The sequence below is a fragment of the Mytilus trossulus genome, chromosome 8, assembly GCF_036588685.1.
Source record: "Mytilus trossulus isolate FHL-02 chromosome 8, PNRI_Mtr1.1.1.hap1, whole genome shotgun sequence".
NCBI classification, from domain to species: Eukaryota; Metazoa; Mollusca; class Bivalvia; order Mytilida; family Mytilidae; genus Mytilus; species Mytilus trossulus.
In genome coordinates this window covers 17,237,321-17,257,337 of record NC_086380.1, presented here as the reverse complement: position 1 = coordinate 17,257,337, position 20,017 = coordinate 17,237,321, and the positions used below count along the sequence as shown (strand labels likewise).

General features: G+C 33.4%; 1 protein-coding gene across 1 annotated transcript; it reads left to right on the top strand.

Annotated features, from left to right (window-relative positions):
* The first annotated feature begins 1,136 nt into the window (after positions 1–1,136).
* Positions 1,137–18,668, top strand: LOC134727403 (uncharacterized). The gene is made up of 5 exons (XM_063591784.1): positions 1,137–1,313; positions 2,889–2,978; positions 5,749–5,919; positions 15,872–15,947; positions 18,491–18,668. The coding sequence occupies exons 1-5, from the start codon at positions 1,238–1,240 to the stop codon at positions 18,666–18,668; spliced, it is 591 nt and encodes a 196-aa protein (XP_063447854.1). The 5' UTR covers positions 1,137–1,237.
* Positions 18,669–20,017: the final 1,349 nt, after the last annotated feature.

The window sequence follows — 20,017 nt, the reverse complement described above, 5'->3', positions numbered from 1 at the left end:
ATATTTAGTACTATTTCTTTACCTTAAGCTATTGTAATATTTAGGTACTAATATTTTACAGTACTGGATTTGTACTAAATATTTTGGCACTGAAATAATACAATATTCCATGTATGAAAATCATAACTTTAAGATATTTGAAATAGAAAAACCTTTCAAAATGTTGAAAATAAAGCGGTAGTAACCAAAAATATGTAGTACCTAAATTTCAAGTACACATAAAGTACTGTAAAATACAGGTACCTAAATATTACAATAATTTTAGAGGTACAAAATAGTACTGAAATTATTAAAAGTAGATTTCCAGTACTACACATTTTTAGTACAGAAATAGTACCTAAGCAAAAGTAGCTGTGTAGTTAGGTGGAGGGATGGACGCTCACAAACGTGTTCAACCACGCCACATTTTAACCGTGACTGTCCTAAATCAGGAGCATGTAATTCAGAAGTTGTCGTTAGTTGCAGTCTTTTTCGTGTTCTTGTTTTGTCATTAATCGGACTGTTGATTCTTTCGTTTGATTGGTTTAGCTGTTTGTCATGTCTGAATTTTATATAAAAATGAATATACGGTTTTGCCAAACAAGCTAGGGTGGGGGATGTCAGAGTAATCTTGGGGACCCCAACTTGTCTGGCAAAACAGCCGTTGGACGTCAGAGTAATCGTGGACTCCAGATTGTCTGGCAAAACAACCGTTGGACGTCAGAGTAATCTCGAACTATAGTCCTATATGTATTGACTTGTAAGTTTCAAAGAGGCATGCCACTGATTACTATATAATAACTAGATGATATAAGCCGTCATTTGATTGTTTTTTTTACTTCACAAAAATACGGAGAAAAAAATCAAACAAAGTAAATAAATTTACTTAAGTAAAACGTTGAATGAATTATTATTCAGTGAAAACAGTAATACAATATCATGACGCAAATTTGTATACGTGCTGACGATAATGGAACAAGTGTTAATTTTATATAATGAATTAAATTCGATTATTGTTTGTACTTTCAAATATATCGTATAATACATCGTTCTAACCAATAGAAAAGGGCAAATAAGATTTGTTTACTATAACAATGTTGAAATTTAAATTATTTAATTTATGTTTAAGAATATGAATCTGAATGAAAGAAGTTGACACACTTAAATAACACGAATCTTCAGTTCACAGACCTTCAAGTGTATGAATAAGAGAACCACAGACGCGTTCACGCATAAACATGTATAATCCGTAGAAAATATGTCATATTTTATAAAAATGACTATTAAAAACAATATCTTGTTTGCAGCACTTGTCCTCTTATGGACATTATATGGTAAGACCTAAATTGATATTTATATTATGTTTTATGTTTTGTGTATTACTATTTTTTTTTCTCCATTTAAAAATAATAATAATAGTCTTAAAGATTTACAATTAAACTACTTTCACATATTAATTTTGTAACATGGTACTAATTTTAAATATACTTGATCGTCTATATGAAAAATAGGATTGGATACAAGTTTTAACAACCTAGCAAGTCCTCTCCAGATAAGTACAATATAAAAAAAATCAACGTTGCAGCAATATCTAGTTCAGTACAATATGAAAAATGTATTCAATAAATAGTTTATGTTTAAACAGTAACAGTAAGATACGAGTACGCTTTAAGATACAGCAATATCAATCAAAGAATCGTTGTATATGGCGTACATTACTATGTATATTTCCAAAAAGAACATGGTACTTTTGTTATATTTTTTTTTCACAATTTGTTTTGTATTTCCTTTTTGGTGGTTTGAAATTAGAATTTTGTAATAATAGTATTTCCAAAAGAAGAGTGCCATTATTTGAAGGAAATAATTTAAATCAAAATGTAAAAAAAATAGCGTTGCTCATTGACCAAGACAATGAAAGTAATAATATATTCTAATTCTAATTCTAATGCGTATTCCTCTTTAAAAAAAACCCAACCAAAAGACATAACAGATAAATGACCACTTCCATAAGTGAAAAAAAAACCAGTTTAATTAGAATTTTGTTTTCGATAAAACTATCACACAAGCAACATTGCACAAGAATGTGTCCTCAGTACACAAATTCCTCACTCGCACTATCATTTTCCATGTTCTGTTGACCGTGAAATTGGGGTAAAAACTCTAATTTGGCATTAAAATTAGAAAGATCAAATCATAGGGAACATGTGTACTAAGTATGAAGTCGATTGGACTTCAACTTCATTAAAAAACTACCTTGACCAAAAACTTTAACCTGAAGCGGGACAGACGGACGAACGGACGAACGGACGCAAAGACCAGAAAACATAATGCCCCTCTACTATCGTAGGTGGGGCATAAAAATGATTTGTCATTGTAAAATATAAGAATGGTTTCAAACATACCGATTTACGTGTACTTGACAAGGTTTCGAATTACCTTTCATGGGGTGAGCTCGACACCAAAACTATGGGACACGAATGTATGTAAATTAAATTTTCGGATGTGGTTAAAAAAAACAACAACAATTGTATGAAAATAAGCGTCATCAAATTCAAACAAAAACCGGTACATAACTATAAGTTTTCAACCAATAGTTGTGGATTTTCTAAACATGTTCTCCCCAGTGAAAGTGTAAATTTTGTGCAACTTGTTTTCATAATTTTACTTTTCGTATTTTTGTGCTTTTAAAAAGCAAAATCTTTCAAGTTGACAGAAGCATCGTATATATTTTATTTTGTTGGTGGTTTTTTTTTTTGTGCTTTTGAAAGTTTTAGGTTTTGTAATGTGTTTTGCAAAATCGGGTTTTGTTTGAATTTGATGAGTTTGCCATTTGAGTTCTTGTTTTCCATAAAAACACTTCGTTTCTGACCCTCATAATGACATTAATAACCTGAAATTGTTTATTGTAGTTGTTGGTGCTCTGACAGTATGTACCAACAACGAAATTACCGGGGAGAAAAACGGACTTACCAACAAACCTAATGTAAACGCTGGAACAGGTAATCTGCGATAACATTTTTCACGTGCAAAGTTACATTGTATTAACGTGTTATTAAAATGAAATGATAAATTTTCAAATGATCAACTTGGAATGTTTTTTTAATATACATGTAGTATCTTATGATAGAATGAAAGAGTAAATATCTGTCCTGTTAAATTAGAAACAAAAGTAACGATTGTTTTTCAGTCGATCAGCTGTTATATTTTTTTTAAATAGTTCGATTTCGCTTAATTTGATAATCTGAAAAGGCCAATCGATTTTTTTCTTTAGTACATGAAGTTGTCCAAATGTCACTGTTATTGAAAAGTTACAATAGAAATTTCTTTGTAAGCCAAGGCCTCCCAATCCCAAATTATATATTATGATATATCGTTCAATTGTTATGTTTTATAGTTCTTTTGATAATAAAAAAGGTCGATAGAATTTTGAATTTTTAGTACACTAGTCCTATATGTCCCTATTATGACTATTATTGAATTTCTAGTACACTAGCCCTATATGTCCCTATTATTGAATTTCTAGTACACTAGCCCTATATGTCCCTATTATTGAATTTCTAGTACACTAGCCCTATATGTCCCTATTATTGAATTTCTAGTACACTAGCCCTATATGTCCCTATTATTGAATTTCTAGTACACTAGTCCTACATGTCCCTATTATTGAATTTCTAGTACACTAGTCCTACATGTCCCTATTATTGAATTTCTAGTACACTAGTCCTACATGTCCCTATTATTGAATTTCTAGTACACTAGTCCTACATGTCCCTATTATTGAAAAGTTACAATATAGATTTCTATATAAGCCAAGGCCGCCATATTATATATGAGTGTCTATACGGTGTTAACAGAATATTGAACAATCAGTTATAAGTGCAGCATGAAAATGCAACAGCTATAAAGAATAGAGAAAATAGTTTTTAAAAATACAGAATAGAGAGTAATAGGGTGCTTAAAGATACCAGGAGGCTGTCTGTCGAAGCTCTCTTAGGATTAGGACGTGTCCTAAGACCAACTTAGGACACATCTTAGTCCTAAATGGGTTTATCAAACATGTCGCAACTTTGGAAAATCCTAGGAATTGTCCTAACTTTAGGATACAAATTTAGGTGTCTTAAGATGGTCTTATGATGGTCCTAACTTTAATTCTCCGTAATGATATGAATAATGCACGAGATTTGCATTTGCACTGTTAAAGAATGAAAATGTGAAACTTCGAATTCAACTCACTCAAAAACATGTTGTGATTTTTACGTATTATATATCTTGTTAACAGTTGGTTTGTTAATTTTTTTTATTTTTGTGTCATGTTTTGTTTCATACAGTTTAAATGTACATTTATTTAAAAAAAATATTTATTACCTTTAATTTAAAACTACATATAAGTTATTAGATTCTAACTAACCATATTTGAAATAAAATTATTGATAAAATATTATATCATAATTATTTTTTTTTCATATTCGATTTGTATTTTCTTTTCCGTTTATACTTAGGACATTAGTTAGGACGTCCTAGCTAAGATATTCCTAAGATAGCTTCGATGTGCATGCTGAGACGTGTCGTAAGTCGGTCCTAACTTTATCCTAACTTCTGTCCTAAGAAATTCTAAGGACCGATCTTAGGACAGTTTCGATAAACAGGCCCCAGGTTTAATCTATATATAAGTCTTAACCCATTGGTCGGTAAAGTAATTTTTATACAATATTACACAGTTCGACAATTTTTAGGCAAACTGATTTTAATTGAGATATCCCCGGAAGTAAGGAGGTTCGCAACTCCTGTTTTTAAATTTTTGCCAGATATTCAGAATCCTACAAGTGGCCCCTATTTCTTTTCAAAATTTTATAACATATTATTTAAAAAAACATTTGTTTTTTATTCTTTTAAATCCTTGTTATACTTTCTACTGTTTATGAAAGTTAGAGGGTGCCATTGTAAATTCCCGCCAAATGTTTAAGACTTTTATCTCGAAAACAAGCACACGGGTCCTACATTTTTTTGCCTTTTAGTTCCTTTTTTTAGTGTACATACTATCAATTTACAGCAGTATTTTAAGAAGGTTATTATTTTAAAATGGAGTAGCAAACATCCTTATGTTTATATGTTTGGAAATGACATCATAAAACTAGAACTTCAGAATGTACATGAAAAGCTAATGCACTTATAATTTAATCAAAACTAAGTTTAAACATATTCTATTTGCATTAAGAGAAACTGGATAAGACAAACAAATTTTAGTTTTAATTATTTAACATATCATACAATACAATATAATATCAAATTTAGAATGTAAATAGGGCATGTGTCATAAGGTACGAAAACCCGAGCAAAGAGCAGAAAACAGCAAAACAGAAGCTTCCAACGGTTTTAAACACAGCGAGAAAGACCCGTACCAGAAGCAGGCTTCAAATCACCCTCAAAAGTGAACATAAATTACATATTAATAGAAAATTTGTATAAATTAAACTTGAATAGCACAAAAAAGCAAAAGTTACAGTATGTAATTCGTGTGAAAATAACGTACTTTGACCTAAAATGGTTTACTTAAAAAAAAAAAAAAAAAAAAAATATGACTTGGAGATTCTCATTGGCACTCATACTACATCTTCCTATATCTATAATGTGAAAACAGTACAGTTAAGGGACATTTGTCATGTGTCATTTAAAATAAGAACATATAACTTAAGAAGAGCAAGAAAATGATATAAAGGTAATACAATGAAGGTAAATAATATTAGATTTCCGATAAAAATATACTTTTAGGAGTTCTTGTTGTGATAACTCAAACTAGTGAATTTGGTTTTGACTGTTGTGGTTTCGTGAGTGAGTGGACGTTTCACACCGCCGCCACAGGATCTTTTGATGTGCAGGTTTGGAGACCCCAAGCGACTGAACTGTACCTATTGATTGGATTCAATACGTTAACATCCACAAGTAAGTTTATCGCTTCTCGAGTGTGGAGCCGTCAAGCGACTGGCCTCTATACTATTGATGGAATCTAATTCGTTAACATCCACAAGTGAGTTTACTACTGTGCAGGTGTTGAAACGCCAAGTGACTTACCTTAACTTATTGATGAAATCTAATTCGTTAACATCCAGAAGTAAGTTTACTACTGTGCAGGTGTGGAGACGTCAAGCGACTGGTCTTTACTTATTGATGGAATCTAATCCGTTAATATCCACAAGTAAGTTTACTACTGTGCAGGTGTGGAGACGCCAAGCGACTGGTCTTTACTTATTGATGGAATCTAATCCGTTAACATCCACAAGTAAGTTTACTACTGTGCAGGTGTGGAGACGCCAAGCGACTGGTCTTTACTTATTGATGGAATCTAATCCGTTAACATCCACAAGTAAGTTAACTACTGTGCAGGTGTGGAGACGCCAAGCGACTGGTCTTTACTTATTGATGAAATCTAATCCGTTAACATCCACAAGTAAGTTTACTACTGTGCAGGTGTGGAGACGTCAAGCGACTGGTCTTTACTTATTGATGAAATCTAATCCGTTAACATCCACAAGTAAGTTTACTACTGTGCAGGTGTGGAGACGCCAAGCGACTGGTCTGTATACTATTGATGAAATCTAATCCGTTAACATCCACAAGTAAGTTTACTACTGTGCAGGTGTGGAGACGTCAAGCGACTGGTCTTTACTTATTGATGAAATCTAATCCGTTAACATCCACAAGTAAGTTTACTACTGTGCAGGTGTGGAGACGCCAAGCGACTGGTCTGTATACTATTGATGAAATCTAATCCGTTAACATCCACAAGTAAGTTTACTACTGTGCAGGTGTGGAGACGCCAAGCGACTGGTCTTTACTTATTGATGGAATCTAATTCGTTAACATCCACAAGTAAGTTTACTACTGTGCAGGTGTGGAGACGCCAAGCGACTGGTCTGTATACTATTGATGAAATCTAATCCGTTAACATCCACAAGTAAGTTTACTACTGTGCAGGTGTGGAGACGTCAAGCGACTGGTCTTTACTTATTGATGGAATCTAATCCGTTAATATCCACAAGTAAGTTTACTACTGTGCAGGTGTGGAGACGCCAAGCGACTGGTCTCTACCTATTGATGGAATCTAATCCGTTAACATCCAGAAGTAAGTTTACTACTGTGCAGGTGTGGAGACGCCAAGCGACTGGTCTCTACCTATTGATGGAATCTAATCCGTTAACATCCACAAGTAAGTTTACTACTGTGCAGGTGTGGAGACGCCAAGCGACTGGTCTTTACTTATTGATGAAATCTAATCCGTTAACATCCAGAAGTAAGTTTACTACTGTGCAGGTGTGGAGACGCCAAGCGACTGGTCTTTACTTATTGATGAAATCTAATCCGTTAACATCCACAAGTAAGTTTACAACTGTGCAGGTGTGGAGACGCCAAGCGACTGGTCTTAACTTATTGATGAAATCTAATCCGTTAACATCCACAAGTAAGTTTACTACTGTGCAGGTGTGGAGACGTCAAGCGACTGGTCTTTACTTATTGATGAAATCTAATTCGTTAACATCCACAAGTAAGTTTACTACTGTGCAGGTGTGGAGACGTCAAGCGACTGGTCTTTACTTATTACGCAGCTACATTAAGGACGCAATTTTGTAAATTTGACGAAAAAAGGGGGGTGAAAACGGAATTGTCAGAATCAGCTTAATGTCAAATATTTCATAGTCGTACATGGACAATAACGAAAGGCCGTCTGATTTCTCATCACTGAACATAAAAATATGACCCCGTGACCCTAACACTGTCACGTGACATGCCATTTTCATATGTTAAAACTGTCGTCTGTATTTGGCTCGAGCACAACCTTTTACCCTTCACCATTCTCATCCAAATTTTAACAATAGGTTAAGCAACTACCAGTGTCACTTAAAAGTGCTGGGGGTTAGAACAGTTTGTTAAAAATGTTTATTTAGAATGATTTTACGTCTTTGAAGGTCAAATTCCGTGATTTTGTCAACTTTGCTTACCTCGTATGACTCTCAGAAATAAAATTGGAGAAACCCCCAGCAAGATTCATGATCGTATTTAAATTCTTAAAATAATTTTCCTCAGTTGGTGGCATTTGTTTGAGATTAAAAGGTTGTGCTAGGTCAAAATATTGAAAATTAAACGAAAATTCTATTGTCGGCAATATTTTAAAGCGCAACAAAGATAACGATTTTGAATCGGTACCGGGGAAAGCAAGGGTTGTTTCCGCGCTTAATGAGAGATGATATAATACGTTTTTTAAATATAAAAGCCGGTGTTTTTAAAATTTATAAGAATATTTACACTTTGTGTGAGTGAATAAAAGTACTCATGATATATAAGATGTGTCCGTTTTTATTTATAATATGGGACCTTATATTGATTTACTAAAAACGGCAAAGCTTTCAATCTTCATGTATCTGCAATGATCATGTTAAATACAATTTTGTCAACATGTGACTTTTCATTTTAAAAGAACCTATAATCTTTAAATTTAACAAGATACATTTAAGTGTATACCATGTATACTCTGATATATCTGAAAAAAAATTGCAAGCATAATATTCCAACAGAAATTAAGGAAGAAAAATTACTCTACATTTTGTAATGAACTTAGACAAATGTTAGACAAAGAATAGATTTTACTTTTACAAACTTATGATTTTTCAGTCTGTGATCTTACAAATCTAACAATGCAATAACAAAATCTCAAAATTTCAGTAGTAATATAACCCTTTTTTGCAACCCCATTTATACCAGTAATCAGTGTCAGATATGCAAGAATAAATTTACAGAAATTCTATTTGTTAAATTGTGACCGCAAAATCAACCATTGACATATTTGCAACATAAAAATACTAAACAAAATATAGAGATAAATATATCTTTTACATCTCTTTAATGTTATTGAATGAATTTTGCACCCATTAATTGTATATTTTATTATTTTAAAATCTCATGGTAAGATTGTATTGCAAGAATTTACAATTAATTTATGAAATAATATTGTTACAAATTTATGCTATAAGCACGAATTTAACCATCTTTTAAATCATAATATATCAAAGGTAAGGGAATCAAAGCAATATGTTTTTTAAGTTTGGATATAAAAAAACTATCATGGTCCTATAATTTGGTTTAAATTAAAATGATATGAACTTACAAGTATCTCAATTGTAACAGTTAACTGTTACATATAAAAAATAATGTACAAATATATTAAATTCAACATCTGTTACACTTACTTTTAAAATGCAAAAAGCGTGAGTGACCTAGGGATTATAGTGTTTTGTCATATTAAATAACGGTCCATATTTTTTTATTGTCAGCAATAAGAACAAATAATTTTCATTCCTCACACATATCTTCTTCAGTTTAATTTTAATTTTGAATGTATGATGCTTTCTACGATTGAATACATTTATTACAGTGCTTACAATGAATTACCGTGGTTTCCAAGTGATATAAAATTAATGTGTTGTTCGGTAATTTGTTGACTATTTTTCTCTATTTAAATTCCTCCATAAGATTTTTTTTTAGCTTTTGATCATAAACAACCTTCTGTCCAAGCTTCGTACAAATCCAGGATAGTTTAAGAAAGTTATTAAAATTTTAAACTTTAACCACAGAGTATTTGTAATGTTTACTAGAATAAAAACTCCATTTATAAGTAAAATAGGGATAATCAAGTTTCTTTTTTACAAAACTTTAACCGCAGAGTGAATATTTGTGGAAGCCGTTGCCAATGCAATGTAGATTGTGATGTCTCCCTTCTATGACAAAAGTCGGTGACTCAACAAAAATGAGATGTGGTATGATTGCCACACATGATCAGACACAAAATGAAGTGGCGATAAGCAATTATATGACTTCATACAGTCTTAAATAAGTTAGTGCTGATAATATAAGTAAAACAGCATATTCCAGATAGTAAAACTTACAAGTACATGGTCAGTATGGACTTCTTTTACATCAACAATTGAAATAGGCAATGACCCAAGGAACTCATCATTTCAGTTTCATTTTTTCATGCCTCATCTTCTTTATTGCTGCCATGTTCTTAATGATGAGATATTTTAACCTACCCAGCAACTGTAAAGTGCTACAATTTTAATGTAAATAGCACATAAACAGTTACCAGCCAGGTAATATGGCATAATGCCAAGAGTTACCCTGCCTGATCTTCTAGGAAGCTATATATACCCTGCCTGATCTTCTAGGAAGCTATATATATAAAGTAAAAATAGCATGTGCCTGTTGAATAAAAAAGTTGACATCAGCAAACGCCATTAAATTACAAAACTAAATAACATAATGAATATAAACAAAAGTGGAAAAACTATATAATGCCTATGTACCAGACCGTATGAGTTATTGGACTGTACGTGTACCGTTTGGACTGTATGCATACTTTTTTTAAATACTCATATGGTCGACCGTACGCGAACAGAACAGTCTGACTAGTATTAAGAAGTTAGTCAAGTTTATTGGATACAAATGCAACATAACTTTACTCTCAAATTAATATAAAAGTTCAATTGTAATTGAAATAAGAAGTTTATATTCAAACTATTTAAAAAAAGTCACGCTTATTAAATCTGTTAATCTCTTATATTTAGCATGTCGATCAGTAATTCATCACTTGAATTATGGCCACTGAAATTGAAGTTATGGGAAGTAAATATAATGTGGGAGGGCAATTGTTTTATAATATTAAGCAACTTTACAAAAAGTGCAAATGCTTAGGATCATGCATGAACTGCAACATGTTAATATAAAAAAATATTACGTTACTTGTGGTAGCAAGTGTCACCTTGGGCGAGAGAACAAAAATAGCATTCAGATTTACAATTAATCAAATGTCTAATTTCAATTGTTCGCTTGTTCACTTTATCCATCTTATGGTAATAATTTCAACTTTTAAAACTAAAAATAAAGATTTTGATAAATCTTTATATCAATTTAACCCAAATGCGGCGTAAAGCAACCAACAATCAATCAATCAATGATTTAAATACATGTATAGTCAGGTCCAAATACTCATGTGGTCTGGAACACCTATATGGTTTTATAGCTGACTATGAGGTATAGGCTTTGTTCATTGTTGAAGGCAGTAAAGTGACCTATAGCTGTTAATTTCTGTTACATTTGGTCTCTTGTGGAGTGTTGTCTCAATGACAATCATATCACATCTTCTTTTTTGTATATAATATCTTGCTTAAATAACTATATCATTTTAGTAAGTTAGTAGTCATCCAGAACCGGCTTCAAATATATTATATTCAAGATGTACATGTACAAATGTATGTTGGTACAAATGTACGTACATGTACGATGAATGTATTTAACTCAAAGCTGACATGTCAACATAGCTGGCTAACTTAGCATACATTTGAATTTCAATATTTATTTCTCACTTGCCTACCTTTCTGGCATGCAATTTCTGGATATAGTAAAATTGTACCCAGTTTTAGTGAAAAGATTGAAGCTCTCACCGAGTCGTTCTAAAAGTGACATCATGACATGACAATAAGAGATATGTCCATATTAAAAGTTATTTTAACATACATGTAGATGACGGGAAATGTTAATTAATGTTTATGTATATACAGTGTATCTGGCACATGACTTCTTTTCTGGCATATATGTGTCTATGTCATGTATGTACAGTATATTGAATTTTTGTATCCAGTATGAAATAAAACGCATTCAAAAATGATGATATGAAAAGCATTATGTCCATAGGGTATTATGTGATAATTACATTGTATTACTCAAACTGACTATATTTATATATATATATATATGTTCCGGACCATACGAGTATGGTCATGACTATATGGGTATTATTAGTTACATAGTGTGCTACATGTAGTGACCTAATACGAAATATATGGGGTCAGTAAATTCCATATGGGGTGAGAGCGAGGTGAAAAGATTCGTGCACAACCAAGACGTGCAAATGCAAAAAAGCTAAGATATAAACGTGTGGAAGTAAATGCCATCCTAAACATACAAGCAAAAGTACAGTTAGAGATGAAAACTTATGTACATGTATCTCAAATTATCATTATCGTTAGAAAATACTGACTCAATATACTGTACAGCGTAGACGAAACGCGCGTCTGGCGTACTAAATTATAATCCTGGTACCTTAGATAACTATTTTAAACATATGCTAACTTAACTAATCATTAAGTCTATTCCAATCGGTCATAGGAAAGTGCCAAAGTAAAAATAACAAGCATTGAAAGCGTGACATCACAATTCTTAATGGCAAGAACAACAAAGAGACGAGGGTAATATTGAGCTACGCCTATTAAAGGATAACTTTTAGAATTTTTAGAGGAGCTTTAAGTTAATTGCTGCATGTAGCTATCACAAAATGAATGACTGAAAGGGCTTGACCACACATTCAGCAAGATGGTCTGCATAACTGCACCAATTCTGGTATAAATATATCACTTTCCTGGCTTGAAGACTATATGAACATGATAAGGGGGTATAATTTCACCATCTTGAAACAAATGTGCCCCCCCCCCCCCTTTTTGTGTTTATCTTCATTTGTAAAGGAAATGCATCAAACATTCATTAAAATCAACAAAAATGTGAAAACAATAGATTGGATCAGTGCAAATAACTTCTTTTAACAGAGAGAATGCATAAATTAGGCTATAGTTATACCCCCGACACTGTCGGAGGCACAACATCACAAGTCGGAGGCCTGAGATTTGCAGACTACTCCGTTTAAACGTACCGTTTCGATTTTTGTGATGTTGTTGGGTTAATTCTTACTAAATATCTATCTAGATTACCACAAATTCCACATTTCTGTCCATATTTCCTATTTTTCGTCACATTACAGGTGCTCGAGAAAAATATTGATGCAAGCTTCTAAATGAAGCAGGTATTTTTTGATTGGCTAAATATTCGTAGAGGGCGGGGCTTAATACTCGACAGAAAATCGCCTAAATCATATAATTTATCCATGACTTTTTACAATTTTTCTATAATTACCCTGACTTGGACCATTCCGCATCCTAAGGCAACGATTGCTGCAACGCTGCTTCATCAAAAGATGGTAAACTGGACATTTTTTCTTCTCCATCATGGCGGCGTGAACAACGACGCATGAATATTTAATGAGATTGACCGGAGTTATCTGCCCTTGTCGAAAGTAGTGTGAAAACGGCCTTAATGTAGCTGCGTAATGGAATCTAATTCGTTAATATCCACAAGTAAGTTTACTACTGTGCAGGTGTGGAGACGTCAAGCGACTGGTCTTTACTTATTGATGAAATCTAATCCGTTAACATCCACAAGTAAGCTTACTACTGTGCAGGTGTGGAGACGCCAAGCGACTGGTCTTTACCTATTGATGGAATCTAATCCGTTAACATCCACAAGTAAGTTTACTACTGTGCAGGTGTGGAGACGCCAAGCGACTGGTCTTTACTTATTGATGGAATCTAATCCGTTAACATCCACAAGTAAGTTTACTACTGTGCAGGTGTGGAGACGTCAAGCGACTGGTCTTTACTTATTGATGAAATCTAATTCGTTAACATCCACAAGTAAGTTTACTACTGTGCAGGTGTGGAGACGTCAAGCGACTGGTCTTTACTTATTGATGGAATCTAATCCGTTAACATCCACAAGTAAGTTTACTACCGTGCAGGTGTGGAGACGTCAAGCGACTGGTCTTTACTTATTAATGGAATCTAATTCGTTAACATCCACAAGTAAGTTTACTGCTGTGCAGGTGTGGAGCCGTCAAGCGACTGGTCTCTACCTATTGATGGAATCTAATTCGTTAACATCCAGAAGTAAGTTTACTACTGTGCAGGTGTGGAGACGTCAAGCGACTGGTCTTTACTTATTGATGGAATCTAATTCGTTAACATCCACAAGGCCATAATAAATAATAGGTTTGTTTGCCCAAACGCTACCTACCCAGAAAAAAGCTGTCTACTCAAATTCTTTTATTGTCCTGATTTGAATAAGTTTTTTTTTAATCAAATAGGCATGAAGGCTAATAAACATCTGATACTTCAATTTGTTTTTTTGAAGAAGAAAAAAAAGAAAATGCCTACCTACCTACCCACTGTCTCAACCTTTGGGTAGGGTTTGGGCAAACCAAAATATTTTTAAGTGTGGCCCAAGTAAGTTTACTACTGTGCAGGTGTGGAGACGCCAAGCGACTGGTCTGTACTTATTGATGGAATCTAATCTGTTAACACCCACAAGTAAGCTTACTGCTGCTTATCAAGTTATTATTACATTCAAAGCAGTTTACTACGGAGCCCCTTAAGTGCCAAAGATGAAATTTAGAATAGTTGTGCGCGGGACTTTTATTCTTGTGCATACAACTTTAAATCTTGTGCGCACAACTTGATACCTTGTCCGCACAAGATTTAAATCTTGAGCCCACAACTTTTAATCTTGTCTCAACATAGATCTATATGCGCAATTAACTGGTCATGTGCTTTACTTGAAAATTTTATTAATTAACATTAGGAATACTTCTTTTGGTTTCTCACATTTTATACAATTATTCAACAAGTAGATCACTTATAAGTTGATGTTTATGTGATCTTACGTTGGCGTGTTTGCCTTTATTTCTTAACTAGTCAATGCAATAACATACCTCAAAATTGACTTTTGCTGCATTTCCAGCTACATAAGTAGATGTGCTTTGACTGGCAAAATTTATTATACAGATAGCAGATAAAGCATGCGACATTTAGGAGAAAGAGCCAGACCATCTCAACTCTTAGTCGGAATAATGTGTCCATGTATAGAAGGGTAATATGTCGGCTAGATGACTGTTACCTTGAAAACTAGCGCATTAAATAGTATTGCGCATGTTGGACTAGTATAATAAGGGTATCTTTTAAGAAGTTTATATTTTGTTCGTTTGGACTTTTTGTGTTCCTGTCCTAATTCAGGAGCCTGTTGTTCAATGGCTCTCGTTTGTTGGTTTGGTTCATAAGTGTTTCTCGTTTCTCTGTTATTTAGATTAGACGGTTGGTTATCCCGTTTCACTTGTTTTTCACTATTCATTTTGGAACCCTTTATAGCTTGCTGTTCGATGTGAGCCAATACTTTGTGACGAATTGGCCCTGTTTATATAATGTTTAACTTTTTATAGATTGTGACTTGGATAGAGAGTTGTGCTATTGGTTCTCATACCACATCTTCTTATTTGGATTTACATGATATCGAGCTCAATACATAGTATATTTTGTGTTGACTTTGTGTATTCCATTTAATTTGTATCTTTATTTTTTATATTAAAATGATCTATTACCAAACCAACACTTGATTTAGAAGGAATGGCAAACGGGCACAAGACATATTTGTAAAGCCCCGTTCATAGGCATTATGCTTTCTGGTCTGTTCGTCCGTCCTTCCGTCTGTTCTTCTGTCCGTCCTTTCGTCCGTTCGTCCGTCTGTCCCGCTTCAGGTCAAAGTTTTTGGTCAAGGTAGTTTTTTATAAAGTTGAAGTCCAATCAACTTGGAACTTATTAAACATGTTCCCCATGATATAATCTTTCTAAATTTAATTGCAAATTAGAGTTTTTACCCCATTTTTACGCTCCGCTGAACATATAAAGTACGGATGGGGGGCATCTGTGTAATGGAGATACATTCTTGTTTTCATTAAGATGAACTTGTTTTATTCACAATACATTCAAGTTCATGTTTGACTTTCAAAATAAAGTTATTTCGATTAATAGTAAGATACTAACATGATTTATATTTGAAATATTTACCCCCAAAAAATGCTTTCGTGCAAAACAGAAGGAATTACAAGATTTCGCCCTTGTTGTTAAAGATTACATGTTCTTAAGGTATTTAAAACAAAAATAACAGTAACTATTTATTGTCATCCTAGATCCTGGTACAGAAGAAGTTCGCACTATTGCCAATGGTCAGAGAATCCGAGTCAACAAAAATGATTATCCTGGATTGTAAGTTTTTTTTTTGCAACAGAGGGGGGATGTCGGTGATCCTTGGTGCTAAATATTTTTTTTAAAATCCGATTAAAACATGTTTCGCATATGTGTAATTGTGAGGGTATATTTATGTAAATTGTTTGTATTTCTTTTCACTTTAACATGTTTGAATATGTTTTATAATTTGTTTCGTTTTGTTCTTAACTGTTCTACCTAGCCTAAACATAGATCTATGTGTGCCAGTAACTGGTCAGATGTTGTATGCTTCAACCTTGTTTTATTAACATGAAGAATATTTCTCTAAATTCATTTCTTAAATTTTAGTTATTTTTGGTACATAAGTAAATTACTGAACCAAGTCAGGATAATGATAGTTAATATTCTTTCGTTTAATGTGTTTGGGCATGGAAGTAACAATAAAGAACATGCATGCATTAGAATGTTAGTTTAAAGAGTAGTTAATCTCGAATTACTAGAACTAATTTCAAAAATGCGCGCTATATGAACTATATCAAACCGAAAAATATAGAAAATTTTGTAATCATACGAGTAAGAGAGCCTTGTAAAAGAATTAGGAATAAAGAGCACTTAAATCCCTCATACCAATACATATCATTTGACAAGGATGAGATTTTGTCGAATCAAAAGTCATTCATGGCTTCAAGGAACATTGCCCTGAACACTTAATTGGAGGGCTATTCACATAGTTCTTCAACTTATGAATGCCATTTTTTTCAGAGACCTGATTGTTTTTAACATTCTAACAAAGTGTCCTCGTTTACTCCATGCTCTATTTGTAGTCGTCAGGTATTCGTAACTATTTCGAAGTTTTTATTCCAATTGATGTGTTATGATTCTCTACACATAGGACCATTATATTATATATCCTATTTCGGAGACGTGCATGTTTAATTGATATGTTTAGATCCTCAGTAATAGTATGGCAGAAGGGGCTGTAAATATAATAAGGCTAGCAGTTTAGATCCTCAGTTATAGTATGGCAGAAGGGGCTGTAAATATAATTATAGTAAGGCGAGCAGTTTGGATCCCCAGTAATAGTATGGCAGAAGGGGCTGTAAATATAATAAGGCGAGCAGTTTAGATCCTCAGTTATAGTATGGCAGAAGGGGCTGTAAACCGTGATAATTATAGTAAGGCGAGCAGTTTAGATCCCCAGAAATAGTATGGCAGAAGGGGCTGTAAATTTAATAAGGCGAACATTTTAGATCCTCAGTAATAGTATGGCAGAAGGGGTTGTAAATATAATAAGGCGAGCAGTTTAGATCCTCAGTAATAGTATGGCGGAAGGGGCTGTAAATTTAATAAGGCGAGCAGTTTAGATCCTCAGTAATAGTATGGCAGAAGGGGCTGTAAATATAATAAGGCGAGCAGTTTAAATCCTCAGTAATAGTATGGCAGAAGGGGCTGTAAATATAATAAGGCGAGCATTTTAGATCCTCAGTAATGACAGGAGCTGTAAATATAATAAGGCGAGCTGTTTAGATTCGCAGTAATAGTGTGGCATAAAAGACAGAAAAGAGCTACATAAAAGATTATACTGAATCACTCTGTATATTGGAGAAAATTTATTAAAGCAACTTTGTCAAGTGCACATTCTCTTAAACGTATTTGAAAATTACCAGGCTGAGATGAGAAAAGTTATAATGCAATTTAATCCTAGCGAATGATGAAGATCAGAAAGAAGGTCATCAATGCTCCGAGAAGGCGATCTAGATTTTGACCTTTTCTCATAACGCAGATGGTTATGTTGTTTTCTCATGACTACGTTTGTGTCTCAAAGCAGGCTGGACTTGTCAAATGTCTTACTCCCTTGATGTTATCATTGCAACCATATAGCATTATAGTACTTAGTTCCCTTATCCAATAAATGTCTCTATCTTTTCGGAAAGGAGTACTTAGTATAAAGCTATTGGTGTAGTTATAAATTTCTTCAATGATGCGTACTTTTATAAATAAAGACGCATTATTGTGGGATTTTTTAAATAGTTATAAAAGCCATGAATTTTGGATCTTTATTGTTTAGACCGGTATTAAATCGTCATCTTACGCCAAGTGTGTCGAGATTCATCAAAACAAAGTTGTGCAAATAGTGCAGATTTCATTCCGTAAACGACATTGTCCTTGGAAAAGTACAGGGTCTTAAAAGATTTAGCATAAGTTTTTCTTGTTAAGTTACCTCTAAATTCATGACTCCTGATTAACATATAACAGATCCGTGACTGCAATCTTACACAGTTGATTTTTAACAGATCACATGTCACAGACGTGCTGTTTTCCTCCTTTATTTTTTTTTCTGTGTGTATTCCATGTTAATGTTGTGTTTTTGTTGTGTCGTAGTTCTCCTTATATATTAGATGTGTTCCCTCAGTTTGAGATTGTAATCCGGATTTGGGTTTTTTTCTCAATCGATTTATGAATTTCAAATACCGGTATACTACTGTTGCCTTTAATTACAAGAAGAAATAATTTAAGTTGATTCACCTGAAGCAGATATCTTTAAACAGTTAAACATGTTAAAAGAATAAATTCTTTTTCAGACATTCAACTGGAGGATTTATCGTAACTTATTTTAACGAAGGCTCAGAAAATATAAGGGGGTTTACTGGTATAACAACAGCAATCGGTGTGTCGACTACTCTGGATACTTCAGGTGCAACAGTCATAAACTCTGACTATGCCATTAAGTCCAAGTATATACCGATCGCGCGCGAGTAAGTACTATACTTTAACAAACATTTCTATACAATCTGTTTTCCTTTTTTTGTTTCAAAAGTATCTTCTCATATCAATATTAGTTATCGGTTTTCATATGAATATGCATTGCACATGTAAGGGAGGATCTGTTTTCCTTCTACATTACTTTCGGTTACAACCTGATTTTACTGCGATTTACGTTAATTTGTCCAATTCTTTTATGTAGTGTTCAAGTGAGAGGTTTAGCTAGCTATAAAACCAGGTTTAATTCACCATTTTCATAGGAATATGACAATTGTTTTCATTTCGTTTGAAGTGTTTGGTCAAGATCTATCTGTCCTGAAATTTTCAGATGAATTGGACAATGCGTTGTTAGGTTGCTGCCCACTGAAATGGTAATTTAAAGGAAATTATGCTGTTTTGGTTACTATCTTGAATATTATATAGATAGATAAACTGTAAACAGCATTAATGTTCAGTAAAGTAAGATCTACAAAAAAATCAACATGATCAAAATGGTCAGTTGACCCCTTTATGATCCTTTGACCCTTTGAGGCATCTAGTTTAAAGCATGTGTCCAGTGACCTGCCGTCCAACCAAGACGGACGCCATGGATAAAAATAGAACATAGAGGTAAAATGCAGTTTTTGGCTTATAACTCTGAAGCCTAAGCATTTATAGCAAATGTGACTGTGGTTTAATTGTCAATCAGGTCAAGATCTATCTGCCCTGAAATTTTCAGATGGACCAGACAACTCATTGTTAGGATGCTACCCCTGAATTGGTAATTTTAAAGAAATTATGCTGTTTTTTGTTATTTTCTTGAATATTGTTATAGATAGAGATAAACTGGTAACAGCAATAATGTACAGCAAAGTGAGACCTAAAAATAATTCAACATGACCAAAATGGCCCCTAAGGCGTTATTGCCCTTTATAGTAAATTTTTAACAATTTTCATGAAATTTGTAATTTTTTACTAACATTTTCCACTGAAACTACTGGACAAATTTCATTACAGATAGAGATAATTGTAAACAGCAAAAATGTTCAGTAAAGTAAGATGTGCATGTACAAACACATCACCATCACCAAAACACAATTTTGTCATGAATCCAACTGCGTCCTTTGTTTAATATTCAAATATACCGAGCGACACATGCTCTTTAGAGCGTCTAGCTCTCTTTTTTTGTTGTGCTTTCTTTGGTCATTCTCTGAGTTTCCTTCCACCTCTTTTAAACTTATATTGTATGGTAAAAAAGATATCGGATAGTAAAGAGAACAACTGTGTAGTCATTTTTTTTGGTGGGTACCAACTTGCATCTTCGTGAATATTTAATTTCGGAGACGTTTTGCCAAACTCTGCATACA

Bases quoted from the DNA above. Each gene is read 5' to 3' on its own strand.
- LOC134727403 (XM_063591784.1), top strand. From the start codon at position 1,238: ATGTCATATTTTATAAAAATGACTATTAAAAACAATATCTTGTTTGCA. The intron at 1,314-2,888 runs GTAAGACCTAAA...TGTTTATTGTAG, and splicing joins CCTCTTATGGACATTATATG to TTGTTGGTGCTCTGACAGTA. The intron at 15,948-18,490 runs GTAAGTTTTTTT...ATTCTTTTTCAG, and splicing joins AAAAATGATTATCCTGGATT to ACATTCAACTGGAGGATTTA.